Raw genomic sequence first — 17084 nt, 5'->3', positions numbered from 1 at the left:
TTTGATGAATATGAAATGTGGCCAAAAAATTAAAAGATGTATAACATATAGCTGATGATACAATTTAGAGTTTTCTTCTAGTATTCTAAACAGTACATGTTTCCAAAATAGTATAAAATGTTCATCAATATGGCTGTTGATGAGGAAACACATAAAAGAGCCTCACAAAAGGGCCAAAAGAAGTGAACAGCAGGAGAGATACAACAAAATGTACAACTGATATCAATGTCCTTTCTGATTTTTTTAAAAATATATCATAACTTGTCTAAAAATATAGAAAATATAAGTTTAAAAAAGCATTTTGTAGCAGGATTTCCCTTGTTTCAGTGCCTGTTTCAGATTCCTCGTACAAATAAAGTTTCAGTTTGTATTGTGTGACGTAGGCACAAAATAACTGCGCATGCGTGGCGGTGGTACACACGTGAAGCAGAGAAGACAGCATGGCTGAAAAAACAGAAATTGCTTTAGACCGGGGGCAGGTAAAAAAAAACCAAATCTTTTCGTTGTAACGCGTTCAAACTTTGGTAGATAGAAGTTTTGTTTATATGTTGGTGAGAAATTAATTAGGAGTTGACAGCAGCGAGAAGCTAAATAGCATGAACTAACTTGGTTGCTTGACTAGTTTAGCCACGAAGCTAATTCACAGTGGCACCATAATAAGTTCTTTCGACGCTGTTATAAAATTACTGTATGAAATCCGCTTGTTTGTATTGCCTTAACACACAATGACATACATTTTTCTCCCAGGTGAAAAAGGCCGTTCAAGCGCTACAGGCTTTCCTGAAAACCAAGTCCACCAGTAGTTCTCTGTTCCTGGACGACACTCAACAGATCAGCCTGCTCTTCACCTTCTGGAAGGTCCCGAAAGAGGCACAGACCATCCGCATGTGAGTCCACCTGAAGCTACCTTCATGCTTGACCTGTACTTCTTAACTAGAATAGAGAATTCATTGATATTAAAATACGTCCTAAATGTCACTCTTGTGTTTCCCGTCCTGTCCTCAGTCCCTTGCCCCATGGCCAGAGGCCGGACACAGAGGAGGTCTGTCTGTTCACCAGAGATGAGCCCAAGATGACCTCAGAGCAAACCCAGAGGTTTTATAAGAAGTTGCTGGAGGAGAGGGGCGTCAAAAACATCACTGAGGTACCTACCAGTCAGTCTATATGGAGCACTGACAGCTGCTGATTTGATCAGTTTTGCTTGAACACATTGATCAGCTCAAATAAACATCCAGTGGAGTATAAGAAACATATAGTCAGGGTGGCAGAGTTTGTTGCAGCTTGTAAGTCCTTAAATTGCAAAAGACCCCCAGTTGATGTGAGGATACACAGCAGAATGCTGTCTACATGTGACTGGTGTTCATATTGTTTTAGGCTAAATGTGATATAATTGTAGGATGTTTTAACACACATATGGTTAGACACCAAAACTTTTTCAAGAGTCTAAAACATTGATAGTAATTGTGCAAGTTTTGAGTAACGGAGCGCTGTTATAGTTGCCTCTGTGTTCACAAACTACCTTTGATTAAAAGTTCATCCTTTTTCATTCCCCAGTGGTTGCCTATGTGCTGTCTAGCAAACACAGGATATCATGAACTGTAGTAGAAATATAGTAAACGTATATTCAGGATACCGATTTGCAACACATAATCACAGAAAAGACCCTGAAAACCCACAGGTTACAACTACAATTGCTAATTTTTATTTATTTGATAATTTTCATATGATTCATATTTTCTTCTTTAGTGTTGTATCTAAGTGGAGAACAAATTGTCAAATAGCACCCCATCAAATCCTCTTCCTCAAGTTACACTTTGGATGGGCAGTGATGTCATTTAGAGATGAAAGTGTATACAGATTGACTTTTGGTCAAGTAGTATTAATCATGATGTGTGCATGTATCCGGGGCAGATCATCCCCTACAAGGTCCTGAGGACGGAGTACAAACCGTTTGAAGCCAAACGCCGTCTGCTGGGGAATTTTGACATGTTCCTTTCTGACGACCGCATCCGCCGCCTGCTGCCGTCCCATCTCGGAAAACATTTCTACCAGAGGAAGAGGTAAGAATTTTCATTTCTTCTCCAAAAACATGATATTACAACTTGATACCAATCAGAATGATGTCATAAGATGTATTCATGTCCTACAATCAGCAAATCTGAGTGATAAAATAAATGAAATGAGGTTTCTGACATGACTAAGGCTCAAAATGTCCCATCAACATGGTTCTTAATTCCTGGAACCCTGAAAATCTCCTCTATCTCCTCATATATGAATATTTGTGCTGCGTCAAGCAATTCTGGACATAAAGTCAAAGAATTGCAAAGTTTCAATTTTTAGTAGGTCTCCATAAAAATTCTGGTACAGCATGTACACGACTACTAACATGCAAAGTGACTGTATTTCTGAATGGTGTCCTTGTGGAAAAAACAATATATTACATGCCTTAAGCCTATAAATGAAGGATATTTAAAACGAGCAAAACCACTCTGGTGTACAGAGCATTAAGCAGTAATTGTAGTGTGATGTTTTGCTTACAGTCGACCAGTTCAGATGGACTGGGATACTACTGGGTTTTTTGTGTGTTTGTATCGTGTGGCTCTGTAGCTTCAGTGGCTGTGTTCTCACCCTGTTCCCGTCTCCACCAGAGAGCCGCTGTGTGTGAACCTGCAGAGCAAACAGCTTGCCAGAGACATCCAGAAAGTCATCCAAGGCACCAATGTGAAGGTCACAAACAAGGGCTGCTGCTGGTGAGATTTTCTGTACTGCTTGTGTTCCTAATACCTTTGTACCTTTTTTTAAAAAAAATGTGTCTTGCTCTAGAATTAATAGCACCTTACAGCAACCCTGTCAACTGTGTTGAGTGTTTGATACGGGCAATGTTGGTGCCATAGAGACTTCAATGTATATCCAGATGGACCTCCTCCTCCCGTGGAGCCCGTCTCTACAACTTTGATACACAATATCTAATGTCTAGCTCATATGAAATGTTAAAATCCCTACCTTTTATACAACTTGTGCTGTTTACAATGTCACCTTAGCATTTCACATCATAACTCAGAATTATCTTGCATGGTGGCCTGTGTTGCAGTATGGCTCGTGTTGCTCATTCCGGCATGACGGCAGATGAAGTGACAGAAAACATTGAAGCTGCTGTCCAAACAGTGGTGGCCAAACTACGTATGGTGAGAGACTTGTCTTGTGTTTTCATTGGGTTTGGTTCAGCCAGTTGGACAAATACATCAAAGATCAGTAACAGACTGAATTGTTTAGGAGTAGAAAATCTTTGGACCACTTTGAAATTCCCTTAATTCCCTTTTTTAAATTTAATATGTCTTAATGTGGGTAATTCAGTGTTCTTCAAGAGGTGTTTTTGTCCTAATTGTCTTAAGCTGCTCCCAATTTAGAGTCTGTGTTTCACCACTGCTTACTTGTTCACTTTGTCTTACATGGTGTAGCACTTACACATCAAATTAAAATGCGCAAATGTTACATTTCTGCTTGTTTTTACTGATTTCTTCTGTCATTACTGTGTGTAGAAAGGACCAGTGATGAAGCTTATCCACTTAAAGAGTCAAACCTCAGTGGCCCTGCCCATCTACACCTCAGAGCTGAACCACCTCACTGTGCTGGACGACGCAGAGAAGCAGAAGCAGGCTCAGAGTCCTAAGGCAAAGGTGAGATTTTTTTTTTTTTTTTAAATGTTTGTCTTTTGTTCGAGCCAGATTTATTGAAAGTACTTGTAAAATAACCATCTTGTGTGTTTGTGAATTTCAGGAAGCTGCTGCCAAAAAGCAGGCAAAGAACAAGACAGAGGACACAAAGCAAACAGACACCACTGCAGAGGGAAAGGGAGAGGAGAAGAAGAAGGCGAAGGGAAAGAAAAAGAAGGCAGCGGAGGAGGAAGAGGAAGAAATCCCACAGCTGGTTCCCATAGAAACGCCGAGCAAAAAGCCTAAAGTGGAGGTCAGTGCTTCTCGCAGCTACAAGATTTAAATACTTAAACTACTTAAAATATTTCATCTGACAGTTTGGAAAAATCCAGACAATTCTGTGTTTTTTAAATAATTTCATCTCTGTGTTGTAGAAGCCACCCAAAAAGAAGCAGCAGCTGAAGAAAGCACCCAAACCTGCCGTAATGAAGAAAGGAACAAAAGCTCAAAGCAAACTGACCAAGAAAGCTGGCAAGACTGATTCCAAAGTAAAAAGGAAAGTGCCTAAACTGAAATAACTGTCAGTAGCACATCTTTTCATATTGCCTTTTTCAACATGGACATTTGACACAGTATCCAGGAGCAGATTGTTAATAGAATGATCAATATATTCATCCTGTTTTGTCTTGTTTGCTTGACTGAAGCAGATTATAAACGTATCTATCAGAAATGATCTACGGCTTTATTGTGTTTTCTACATGCTTTGTAAGAATAAAATGCTTATGATGGTCAGTGAGTATTCATATACAGTAGAATTGGTGTTCCGCATACCAAGTTAGAATTTCTATTTATTATGGAAACATTATGTGAAGACTGAATGCAGCGTCATCCTGGATAAAACACTCTGCGGTTCCCCGTTCAGTCTGGAGTGAGACAAGCTCACATCCTCTCACCAGTCCTCTTCCTCCTCACCATGGATTGGATTGTGTCCCAAACTACAGCAGATAAAGCCAGAGGCATTAAGTGGACCCTGTTCAGCCAGCTTGGAGATTTGTCTGTGACCATTGTTGCCACCAAGGACAGCATACAAAGGAAAAGACAGACAAGCTTGAGTATTTGCCAAGCAAACAGGTCTGAACATCAACAAAACTCAGACGATTTTCATTAATAAAACACTCCCAGCAGCAGTTTTAATAGACGGTGAGCCACTACTCATTAAGGCAAAAGTTATCAGCAAGGACAGTGGGTGAGATTGGAGAAAGCCCAGGGTGCGTTTTCCCCAACATCTTGAATTTCAAGCGAAACAGCCTAAAACCCATCATCAAGTCCAGGCACTGAATGCCGACAGGAAACCAAAACTGATAAAGGATTGATGGATGCCTGAGAAGTCTGTGTGGCCTAACAAGATCACTGCCTCAGAATTACACAGAAAAACTAAAAGCAAGAACATTACCAGGCAATTGTGAAATCTGAGCCATGTGTTTTGAATGGAGGCAGGCTGCTTCCCAAATGTTGCCCTGAGATGGACTCATCAATGAAAAAGACAAAAAAAAAAAAAGGCCTGGTGCAGAACTGAGACAGGCGTGCTAGCCAAGATGAACTTAGCTCGGGGCAACTCAATATGTTGCCAGTGATTAGGAACAATGCGAGGAGCTGCACTATAGTCCTATGTCCTGCAGGGGTGAAGAGGATTAAGGCAGTACATAATACTAGGTTGATTAGTTTTATTTTGTGAATTTAGCATTTAAATTTTACAGGAACTTAGAGGAATGGTTCTTAATTTTTCAAGTTGGTCCTAAAATAACAGTCAGATGCCCAAATAAACATTGACACATGTTATTCTTGCTGTAATCATTCCTCCTGTTCATACTGACCATTAAGAGATCCCTTCATAATGCACATTCAATGTAAGTGATGGTTGACAAAATCCACAGTCCTCCTTCTGTGCAAAATGTATTTTAAACTTTATTTGAAGCTAATATGATGCTTCAGTCGTCCAAATTAGTCAATATCTTTCAAAGTTAAAGTCTTTTTGGTGCTGAATTCCCTCTTTTTGTTCCGATCCTTCCACTGCAGCTGAACAGGATAACGTTGTTTTTACTAAAGAGACAAACTGTGGAGATATCCACTTGTTATGAGAAGTCAGACATATGAAGTCTCATATTATCTTCACGAGTACTATGGATTGTGGAAAACTGTGGATTTTGTCCTCCATTTGAGGTGGATCTTCTAATGGTCAGTATGAACAGGAGGAATGATTTCCTGTTTCAATGTTCATTTGGGCACTTGACTGTTGTTTTGAAACTGACTTGAAAAATTGTGAACCTGTCTTTTTAAGGTATTGTTTATGACATGAATATAATGAAAATACTTTTTATTCTTTCAGAATGTCCTCTTTTTGATGACCTTTTCTCTTTGGTTAGCTAAACCACTCAGACATTTCTTTCTCAGCAAAGCCAGTTTTTGTCACAACAGCAGATCATATTCATCATAGCTGTATATACTTAAAGATAGCATTTCCCAAGATGGGAGTCAACACATCACGATGTTGCAGAATGACTCACTAAAGATGAATAAACAGGCATATAACTGACTTTTGTGACTGAATAATTTATATCACCAATTGTAGGTGTCTTAAACAGCTCATTAAACCAGTCTGCCCATTTCCATCTGAAAGACAAAGTTTCAAGTCAAAGGTACTTCATTTTGGAATCACCTCATAGAGCATTACCATCAGGCTATACAGTATACTAAATGACATGACACTAATAAATATGGGCTGTTTTGTGTGCTTTAACATCTGAAGTGTGTTAGTCTTGGGAAGTGTTTGCTCATGGTGAATTTAGCCATCAGAGCGGTGCACGTATAGCTGCTGGCTGTATCAGATGACATGCCTATTGTTGATGGGATTATGCTGAGGCTTGTACAGCTGCTGCCTGCTACTCGCATGCAATATTGCTACGTGGGCAGGATTACATCTTTTATCAGGTATTTCACCTTTACAACACCTGAATGTTCTCTGTAGTGAAATTACCATACTATCATACCATCCACAAACTGATCTGGTGAATTAAAACGTGGATTTTTCTACATTTCTCAAGTAGACAGTATTCAGTGTACAGTGTGTTTTTGGTGGTATAATGTAACAAGATGATCAGCATAAGTGGACAGCCAATTGGTGGTGATGATATTGTTGTCAACAGGTGGGTTGGGTCTGTGTATTCATCCAAGCCCTCCCTCTGCTGTGTGGGTGTGGCGGGCCATCTGGAATTACAGTGTGTTAACAGGTTTCTGGGCAAGAGAATAAGCGATGCATCATGCAGACACTCGCTTGGAGATCTTACAGATGATATATCTTCTTCATATGACTGCTGGGAGGTGGATGCGTTTACAGTTGATTTCAACAAGGACTGGGTGAGCAAACAGGGCAACTCAAGACAGAATTAAGGAGGAAAGTTGGAGAGGTATGCATGTTCGGTGGCTGGTTCTTCCATTATTCATGCGTTAAAAGGTTCTCGGAGGGGAGAAACAAAGCGGACACAGGCATCTTTCTGTGAAGCAACCATGGAAGCAATTGGAGAAACTTCATTTCCAGATGACTCCGGCAGTCAAAGCCTGTGTCCAGACCCTCACTCAGGCGCCGCAGTGGCCCCAGGCTGGTCTTACCTCCACAAGCCCATCATTGCAATGGTGATGGGGTCTCTGATGTCTGCTGCGGGTGCACTCCTCTTCTTGCTTCAGTCCACAGGGGTGACGCAGGCACCCCGCTCTGTAGCCTCCGCCTGCCTGTCCATAGGGCTGATGTTTGTGGTAGTGGGGCTGGTATGGGTCCCCATACTGAAAGAGAAGCAGAGGCGGAAACGGTACAGCCAGGGAGCTTGAATGAGAAGATGAAGATCACTCTTATGATGCTGTTAGAGTGCAAACACTATTTTTGTCAGTGATGATGCAACTGTTTACTTTGAAACCTCCAACACAGTCACAAGCTGGAGTGGCTTCTTGCTGATAACGGTTTGCACACGTTGTACTTTGATCAGTGTCATTGCAGATTGTTTCATGTGTTTCTGTCAGTCAGTCAATCAATCAGTCAGGGCTACGCTGTCCTGCAGCTGCCAGCACCTGCTGCTTCTGACTTGTTTCTACATCTGGATTAAATCTGGGAGAAGCTGTGCAGAAAGCTTTTGGTTTGGAGGACCTCCACTGCCACCATGTCAACATCTGTCCAGATCGAGCCAGTCATGGAGAGGACGTATGGAGGAGTTGGACGCTGCAAGTGCTCATTTTGGTTTGCGGTTGCCCATGACATACTCGGTGTGTTCATCATGATGGTCGGGGTGTTTGGAGGCCTGGTTGTCCACGACTTGTTCATCTACGCCGGGGCCATCGTCATTTTCTTCAGCCTGATTTGGTGGGTGTTCTGGTACTCCGGGAACATCGATGTGCCCCCGGAGGAGCTGGAGGACGACGTGGGCCTGATCAAACTGAAGAACCGTGGGCTCAGCCGGGTTGTGAGGCGTATGTCCAACCGCCTCTCCAATGGGATCAGAAACTCTTTCAGAAGGAATGGCAGGTCTTTCAGAGAGGGCCCCTTGGACAACAACAGACCTTCAAACACTGGACAGCTGCCAGGCACAGATGTGTCGCTCTACACTATCTACGACAGCAACATCGCCTCCTCATCAAAAACTCTAGTGAGAGAGACACTGTTAATATGAACTAAACCGTCACTAATGACACCAAGAGACACTAAACTTGGATCATATTTATTTCCTTTCTTATCAGTTTATTCTGTTGAAAGGGATTTTGTGTTTGCTCTGCTAATATGCACTAGTAATGATTAGACAGCACTGAAGATAAGATCCACATGCTCTTATCCAGCTGATAAGGTGTAAACCTTGCACACTATAACACAGTGCTGCAAATGCAAACTGCAAAGTCTCATCAGTCACTGTTGTTATAGAAGGATATACTGTCAGAGGGATGTTTTTTTCTTGTTTATTTTATATATATATATATATATGAAGATAAATTTAAACTTCACGCTCTCTATTTAATCACCTGTCTAAAGATAAAGTGCGCAGAGACTAAACACACCGTTTTGAATGATGTGTGTAATTTATTTCAATAAATACTTTTTATGAAGCAAAGACAAAAGACAAACGTAATCTAAATTCCACCGGAGCAACATCACTTATATTGATGATACTGTATGTGAAGACAAACACACACTGTCTAATTTCACCAGTCAGCTAATAACAGCTGCAATTAGCAATGATTGCTAATGCAGAGATAACGGTTTCTTTTCAGACTTTGGTTACTTATGCACTCACTCATGCAGGCTGTTGTGTTCCAGGATAAATAGTTGCCAGGCTTCTATATTAACTTGTAAGCAAAGTACATGTAAATAAAGTTAATCTATTTCTGCCTTGTCACAACATTATTTAGTAAATTGATGGTAAAGTTCGTAAAGTTTAACCACTGGAAGTTTTAAATCTCATATCTCATATAATCTCACTTGTGCAATATGACTGTAAATACATATTGAGTCATGATTAGCCTTCACACCCACTTTGTGATATCATTAATTGTGCTGGATGGTACGTGTCTCAAACTCATATTTAAGAGAAGCTCAGATAAATCTTCCCTCTTATGCACAGAAATGTGAACAGCCTTTTGGTGTCAGTTTGTTTAAGTGTTTGAAACAGTTGTGAAATAATGTTAATGTGCTTCTATATATTATACAGAGAAGATGATTGTGTTCACGCCTGTTGACATGAAATAAGAAACACTGAGGTGATGAGTCCAAATTCCCCCAATATCAGACCCCTAAGAAATATTTGACCAGCCACAATAAAGCTGTAAAATTTCAGGTTATTTATTTTATTTAATTTTAATTTTTATTGATTGTGTCCAACATTTTGTCACAGGAGGAAAGTTATAGTACATTTCTCTGTACATGTTCAGACTGTGAACACCCATTTATCCCCCACCCACCCATCCCTATAACTGCTAATTAAATGGTAGAAACAATACTGAATAATAATCAATAGTACAGTATGAAAAAGTAGGTTTACCAGCATACATTCAAAGAATAAATACAATAAAAGGAGTAAATAATAATAAGTAAAAAGAAAAAAAAAGAAATTTAAAAAAGAAATAGAAAAGAAATTAATCATAAATAAGAGAAGTTATGTACATATATTGACAGTGGGCCTTATCTGTTGACATTGACTGTGTGTGATGTGAGATCAGTTCATTGACATTGTCTCCTATTGATGTGGTCCAAGAATGGGCTCCATGTTTTCAGGAATAGGTTTTGGCGTCCTGAGAGTCTGAATATGAGTCATTCATAACCTGCTATGTTGGACATTAGTCTGATCTAGTGCTCAAATAATGATGGTGTGACTGATTTCCATTGTCCCACAATAATTCTGCATCCTGTCAACATGGCCACAGTTTACTGGAACCACGCATCTGCAATTTTTTAGGGATAATACTAAACATACACAAGACTGGGCTCTTGGCCAGGGACACACTGAATAGATCATTTATAAAAGATATTATTTTCCCTCATAGATCATTAACCATGTCACAGTCATATAGCATGTATACCATTGTTCCAGCTTCTTTATGACAACGCCAACATAAATCATGTCTTAATTTGAGTCTAGCCATTCTGCCTGGGGTCCAGTAGCAATGATTAAGACTCTTGTAGTTGGTGAATTGTGTCTGGATTTCTCAGGCAGGTGTATGCCAGCATGATACAGCTTCATTCCATTGATGTTGTTCAATATATTCCCCGATATCTCCCAATCCAATTTAAACCCATCAAGTTTAGGTGCATTGGCATCTCTGATGAGGTCATAGAAACTGATGAGCCACCTTGTCTCAGGCTGACATGTTGTAGTAGGCTTTGAATTTCAGTGACGAGGTTGGGACCACATCTCAGCACTGAGAGGAGGCAATGCTTGAACTGGGGAAAGGTAACCATATGACCATCTTCATATAGGTCCCTCAGATGCAGGATTCCTTTAGTCCACTGGTACCAGCTGAATGGCTTGTTGGCTATTCTATTCTTGGTCTTAAACCATCCTGATGCTTCAGATGTCAAAGAGATATTACTTTTAACGTAACTGTGTGCCATTTTTCCAACTTTCATCAACAATTCTAACACCGGGTTATGAACCGGCAAAGACCGACCGGTCTCTTGCAAATGTTTGAATCCAAAAGGGATCAAGTATCTTCTTTTCCATTTTGACCCAGACTGGGTCTCTGTGAGGAGGTAAGTTGCATTTTGACAGTTGTGCAAGTGAGAATGAGCAATGATACTAATCTAACCTATAGGAAGGGAGAGTCCCCCACTATCTTTGGCAGAGTATAGTTTAGTGTGATTAAAGAGAGCCTTTTTCCGTTACCATATAAACAATTCAACACATTTAATATATTCTTTTAGGAGCTGTGCAGGAAGGGAGAGTGGTATCATATAGGTTATGTAGTTGACCTTCGGTGTTGTTACTATTTTTATTAAGTTAACCCTACACAATAGCGATTAGCCTGCATGATTTTTCTAATGTTGCCTGTACGTTTAATACCTAGGTGCACCATACCTGAGGGGACCCATCTGAATGGCCATTGCCAAGTGATTCAGTGGGGGTTTTTGAGATGGGCATTACAACCGATTTGGTCCAGTTAATTTTTTAACCAGATATGTGTGAAAAACTACCAATCAGAGAGCCGTACAAGAACAATTTATTTAATTTATTATCTAAATGGTACTGTGTGTGTATATATATATATATGTATATTACTGGTGATTCCTTCTTTGTGAACATGAAAATCTTCTCTTTCTTGAATCTTATGTACAGTGTATGACCTCTTATATATGATTTTAAAAACATTCTCATATAAGTCAAATCAAGTTTATTTATGCCTACAAAATCACATATGATGTGTCAGTTGGCTTTACAGGCCCAGGCTTAGAGCCCTGTATTGATTTTTTGTCAAGACTCTGTTAGAGAGGTGGAAATTACGGTCTGTGGTAGTTTTTCATGTTGTATTGTGGTGGTGTTGTACTTACCTGCATTATATTATAAGGTGTATCTAATCTGATGCAACCACATAGACAAGCAAGCATTATGAGAGAGTGGAGTGGTTTAAGCTGAAAGGGCTGGTCCTTCTTTATGATAATTATTCACTAATTTATCATTTTACAGTAATGTTCAATTTCCAATTGATCACAGATATGAGCTAAGATAGGACATTTTAAAGCTTATCATGTTAACATGAGTGTGTGCTAGAAATATATAAATCCCTTGACATATGAACAAAAACAGAGCTAACCTATAAAAGCAAAGCACCACATAGTGTGAATATAAGCCTGTCAGTTTACAGACTAAAAGAGTCCAATAAATGCTCAGAATTATTTAAAAAATGATCTCTTTGTAGTTCATGTGTCGAAACTAAAAGAAGAAAGTATTGCCTTAATTCAAAAACAATCTCTTATTCAAGCTCCGGTGTGATTTCCTGTTTTTGTAATCTTCTCATGAAGCTGCAACGCACACAGATATCAATATACAAGACTGTTCTCCCAAGAAAGATATAAGTTGTAATTTGGAGGACTTGTTGGAATATACACACACACTAGATTAGATATGACTATGATCAGAGTGCAGATTTCAACACACTGAGATGAACTTATCAGGTCATCTGATCCCCACTGATCAGGTCATCTGATACCCATAAGTCAGTATCTCTGTCCTCGGTTGCTTTGTCTGAATTACTTCAGCTTTTGGGAACAAAATGAAATGTCATACGTTGCTTTATGGCTGTTCCCTAAAACAAAGCTGTTTGTTCTGCTGGTTTTAGTGTGATTAACTGTTCTCTGCTGCTTCCTGTTCCCTCCTCATATCAACTCTCCCCAGTGTGTTTTTCAGTATATGACATAAATATTCATCAGATCCATCATCTAACTTTAATAGCTAACAGGTTAACCATCTTTATCTATAACCCACAAACTAAACCTACCCATAAAACTTAACATTGTAGAAGTAAAAATAAGTCAAAGTCCAAAAGCGCCCAAATTGTACGCCCAAATCAATGAGATAGATTCTTTTTTATTTCATTTAAACTGTTGAAATGGGAGCTTATACTCTTATGTTTTATTGTCTTTAGATTATGTAATATTGTTTTATGTTATACTGTCTTGCAGCTAAATGAACAATAGATAGTTGTATTCTTTGCGTCTCCTGTGAATGTGGTTCACTGCTGGATCAGCTAATTAAAGTGAGCTGTGAGATTCGGCCTTCAATTTCTACTTCTCAGCAAACAGAGACAGAGAGGAAAATTCCCCAAGGAAGAAATGTAGATAAGGTTATAAATGAACAGTAGGAATACTGTGTATTAATTAAAAGGCACCTCTTAGGATGACAAATATGAGATGTTCTGCCATGACAGCACATGTACAAATATGATTTTGAACTTCATACATACTTCATACTCTTCCAGCCTAGCAAACTGGGGGATCTGCATTTGCAAATGTGTATTCTGGATATTGCAATAAATCTCTGAAAGACAGCTTGCTCTCTGTGAATTTATCTTAAATATCCACCACACTGTCCAATACAACCACAGGGAACACACTGAAGAAAGCATAGCCAAAACATCCCCTGTGCTTGTATTGGACAATTTAAATGAAATAAACCATCGAATTGATTTGGGTGTGCAAAAGCCTTTTTGTGCTGTATAAAACTTAACATGGCCAATATTCTCTTAGATATTGTGGTGTGCAGATATAGAGTGCCAAACTATGAGAAAAAAAAGAGAAAAAGTAAGATAAATTTAAAAAATAGTCAGACAGCCTGAGCCTTGTCTGTTTCATTAGCACCAGAGCCCTAACTTTAAATTTTGATGTCTATATGAATTGTATTTTGGCAAAATGTCATATAACACATAAAACAGCAGTGGACACCACAGTGGTTGCTAACACATCTATATGGCTCCCCAGTGCTGCAGGAAGAAGAGATAAAAACCTCAAAACCCAATTTAATTTTCAGAAAAACTATTTTTTAAAACTTCCTTCTTCACATAAAATAAGGTTAAGTGAACATCACGTCCTCCATCTAAGGCTTAAATTAGATTTCATCCTGAAAATGATACCTTTGTAGTTCCATAACCCTTTCACACAAGACTACAAGTCCCAGCAGGGCTTCCTGGTCATATGACAGCAGTGTGTTTTGTCATGTGACCTCGACACGGATCAGTCACTACTCCGTTTCCCCTTTTTCGCAGTGTCACAGGGTCCCAACTGATAACACTTCAATTCTTTGCTGAACACAGTAGACAACTGACTTCATGGCTTTAAAATTACCCTCCGGCTTGTGCATAGTGCATTTCATCTGCTCACCAGGCTGTGTACAACTCTTATATGTCAGACTGTGGTAGACTCACAGCCCCAGCGGCTCACCGGCAGGCCTCTCTGTTCACCGAGTGAGCATCAGTCCTCACGCCGCGGTTGGGTGGGTCCAGCTCGGCCACAGAGGCAGCATGGGCCCGGTCCCTCGCTAGCCTCTGCTGTCGATGATTGAAAGCTACAAAAGAGGGATGAATTATATCGGTGGTGAACTGTTGAGCTTGGATGTCACTGCTACCGGAGTTGAGCTGTCAGAATGAACGGTGAGTTTTGTTGCTTTATTGTTTTTATGTTTGCCACTCACCCATACACGCTTAAAATGTCAAGTCAGGCATGCAAGAGGAGATTGAGAGGCTTGTTAATGGCTTCAATGTTCAGACAGTGAGTTGGGGATTTCTGCTGACTGGTTAGAAGCTAAGGACACTGCAGCCAGTGTTAATATCCAGTTAATGACCCTTTTGATCTTTCAAAGCTTAGTGAAGGTATAATAATAATAATGCTCAAATAAAAGCCATTCAACACTATTCAAATGCACTTTCTAAAGGTTTGAACACTCTGCGCAAACCTGTCCACTGCACAACTGTATCAACACTCAACCACATACTATTCAGGTCCAGTGTGACCACCTGTGACATAGTTTTGTTTTGAAAGTATTGCCTATTTGTTTGAGGCTGTAAACAATGTGGAGTTAATAGAAGTGGGGTCATGACAGGACAGCGGGTGAAGGAAATGACTGTTCCAGCCTCCATCCCTGGGCAAAGTGCCCACGAGCAAGGCACTTTGCTTTGTTTTGAAGACTGTGGTTGATCCTGAGAGCCCCTGGTTAATGTCTATATCAATATATTACATCATAAAGAAGAAACAACTGAACAATAAAAATGAGAATACCAAGTTACGTTATTGCAAATACAAAGAAATGCATCTTTTTGCCAAAGAAAACGAGAATTGTAAGATAGAGCTGAAACATTATTTCCATTATCGCAGATTACTCTTTTAATTAATCAGTTATTTGCTTGGTCAATAAAAGGTCAGACTATTGTGAAAAATTTCCAGAGCCCAAGGGGACGTCTTCAGATCTCTTTTTTTTTTTCTGACTAACAGGCCAAAACTGAGTTCATACAGTTTACAGTGATATAAAACAGAGAGAAGCAGTGAACTCTCACATTGTAGAGGCTGGAATTAGAGAATGAAGTTTTACTTAAACTTATGATTCAAACCAAATTGATCAAAATCTAGATTATTGCCTGTTAATTGTCTTTTGATCGACTAATTGATTAATCAACTAATCATGTCAGCTGTTTAGTCCTTTGGGAAATATATTGCAGGAATACTGCACACCGTAGCAGCTGAATTTATCTATAGATTACTTCATTTAACAGTGACAATGCACATTAATAAACATTACTGTAAATGCACCTGAATTAGCCAAAAGGCTATTGTTCATCTGTAGTGCCTGAATAATTGTTAAATAATCACCTTTAAAAAAGAATAAGTTTAAATTGAAACCTGCAGAGCACTAACAATACCTGAATATTAAAGTTTCTCCTTGTGTGCATGCTAAATACAAAATATAAACAAACTGTGGAACCACTTGTAATAACATTGTTCCACAGCGCCACTAGAAGTCAAAAACTCTGCAGGGTACCTTTAATAATAACAATACAAAAAGTCTAATTTTCTCGCAATAAACTGACTGTCGATTGTTCTAGTCACTCTGAATGTTTCTCAAGTGCCATTGAGTGTGTTTTATTTCATATATTTTTTGTTTGTTTGTATGATTACTTGCTAGGGTGGCATACAGGTGATAATTTTTCATGCTGTAGCAGTTGGAGCGAAATCATTTCTCCTTCATAAACAAACTCAAACAGTGTTTTTATGCTAATAGCTGTGGCCCAGGATGACTTTCTTCAGCTGTTTGTTTCCTTCCTCTCCTCTTGGACATGCATAATTAATACAACAACAAGCAATGACTGGGGAATTACAGTTTGTATTACAGTCATTTTCTCAATCCTTCATCGCACTGAAGTTGTATTGTGTGCTTTGTTTATCACCTTTGCAGGCACTCAGCAGAGTGATACCAAGAGGCAGAACCTCCTGGAGAGGCTGCTGGATGCTGTCAAACAGGTAAATATATAGTTCACTGTTATATGTACGTTCTTCACTGTATTTAGGAGATAAACTAATTCCAAATTTCATCCCAAAATCTCTTCACTTATTGACACTTTTGACACATTGACACATTTAATCAGCCATGTACAGTAGTAGAGAACTATAAAATAATATGTAGCTACGTGCCAAATTTCATAGCCGTCACCTTCAAAGTGTTAGGAGTGATGCCCTTCTCTGCCAAAGTTTGTTTTGTCTGAGTGTGTGTTAGTTCCTCTCTCTAATCTGTAGAGTCTACAGTACACCAAAACACACTGGAGGAAGTAGAACCGAGCACTATGAACAACTTTTACAAAGTGATATTTTATTAAATTAAGTGCTATTATGTCGGGTGGCAAAAAAAGATTAGAATTCAAATGGTATTAAAGGCTCATTTTCTGTTAAATTTGTGTTTTTGGCCACTTTACAATGAAACAGGTGGTCTGGACCATTGACTGCTTGGACTCACTGATGTTAAATTTAGATTTGTAACATGAAATAAACACCGAAACTGAGATCAGTGCTGCAAATCTGAGAATTCTGGTACCCCTAAACAGTAAAAAACGGTTTCAAGGAACAAAGCCACGACTTTCTTTGAGCATGTTCTCAAATTTCCTAGTCAAGGTGGACAAAATACTAACATTTCACGTGTTTATTTGGCTCACATCACATTAGGAAAAAGCTTACGTGTTTTGGCACAGAGCTTCAGAACGACTTTCCTGTGGTAACCCTTCATGAAAAGTGGCAGTGCCTTTGCAAATCTTGAACAGAGGATTAAAGGCAGCTGAAGGAAGCTGCAGGGAGTCTCATATTATACAAACATCCTGTGTAGTGCACCATAACTACAGCCCGTCAGAAAAAAAACAGTGTCTGTTCTG

General features: G+C 39.3%; 3 protein-coding genes and 1 non-coding gene across 6 annotated transcripts in view; all 4 read left to right on the top strand.

Annotated features, from left to right (window-relative positions):
• The first annotated feature begins 369 nt into the window (after window positions 1–369).
• rsl1d1 (ribosomal L1 domain containing 1) lies at window positions 370–4386 on the top strand. The gene is made up of 9 exons (XM_067576284.1): window positions 370–479; window positions 748–887; window positions 1006–1144; window positions 1912–2060; window positions 2649–2750; window positions 3092–3185; window positions 3540–3677; window positions 3778–3966; window positions 4088–4386. Exons 1-9 carry the CDS (start codon window positions 441–443, stop codon window positions 4229–4231), a joined length of 1134 nt encoding a protein of 377 aa, XP_067432385.1. The 5' UTR covers window positions 370–440; the 3' UTR covers window positions 4232–4386.
• On the top strand, window positions 2832–2963 carry LOC137172802 (small nucleolar RNA SNORA55). Its single transcript, XR_010925057.1, has one exon. It is a non-coding gene; the product is annotated as a small nucleolar RNA SNORA55 (small nucleolar RNA).
• Window positions 4387–5821: 1435 nt separating the features above from the next.
• Window positions 5822–9079, top strand: LOC137172033 (transmembrane protein 238-like). Its single transcript, XM_067576285.1, has one exon. The coding sequence runs from the start codon at window positions 7862–7864 to the stop codon at window positions 8366–8368; it is 507 nt and encodes a 168-aa protein (XP_067432386.1). The 5' UTR covers window positions 5822–7861; the 3' UTR covers window positions 8369–9079.
• Window positions 9080–13905: 4826 nt separating this feature from the next.
• Window positions 13906–17084, top strand: part of snx29 (sorting nexin 29) — a 149285-nt gene continuing 146106 nt past the window's right edge. For all 3 annotated transcript variants that reach the window (XR_010924791.1, XR_010924790.1, XM_067575602.1), the window contains exons 1-2: window positions 13906–14324; window positions 16121–16185. Coding sequence is in view for 1 of the 3 variants with exons in the window: in XM_067575602.1 (XP_067431703.1) it covers window positions 14318–14324; window positions 16121–16185 (72 nt within the window). In the remaining 2 variants the exon portion in view is untranslated. The remainder of the gene's footprint in view (window positions 14325–16120; window positions 16186–17084) is intronic.

This window comes from Thunnus thynnus, chromosome 20 (assembly GCF_963924715.1).
Source record: "Thunnus thynnus chromosome 20, fThuThy2.1, whole genome shotgun sequence".
Lineage (NCBI taxonomy): Eukaryota > Metazoa > Chordata > Actinopteri > Scombriformes > Scombridae > Thunnus > Thunnus thynnus.
This window is presented reverse-complemented; position numbering and strand designations above follow the sequence as displayed.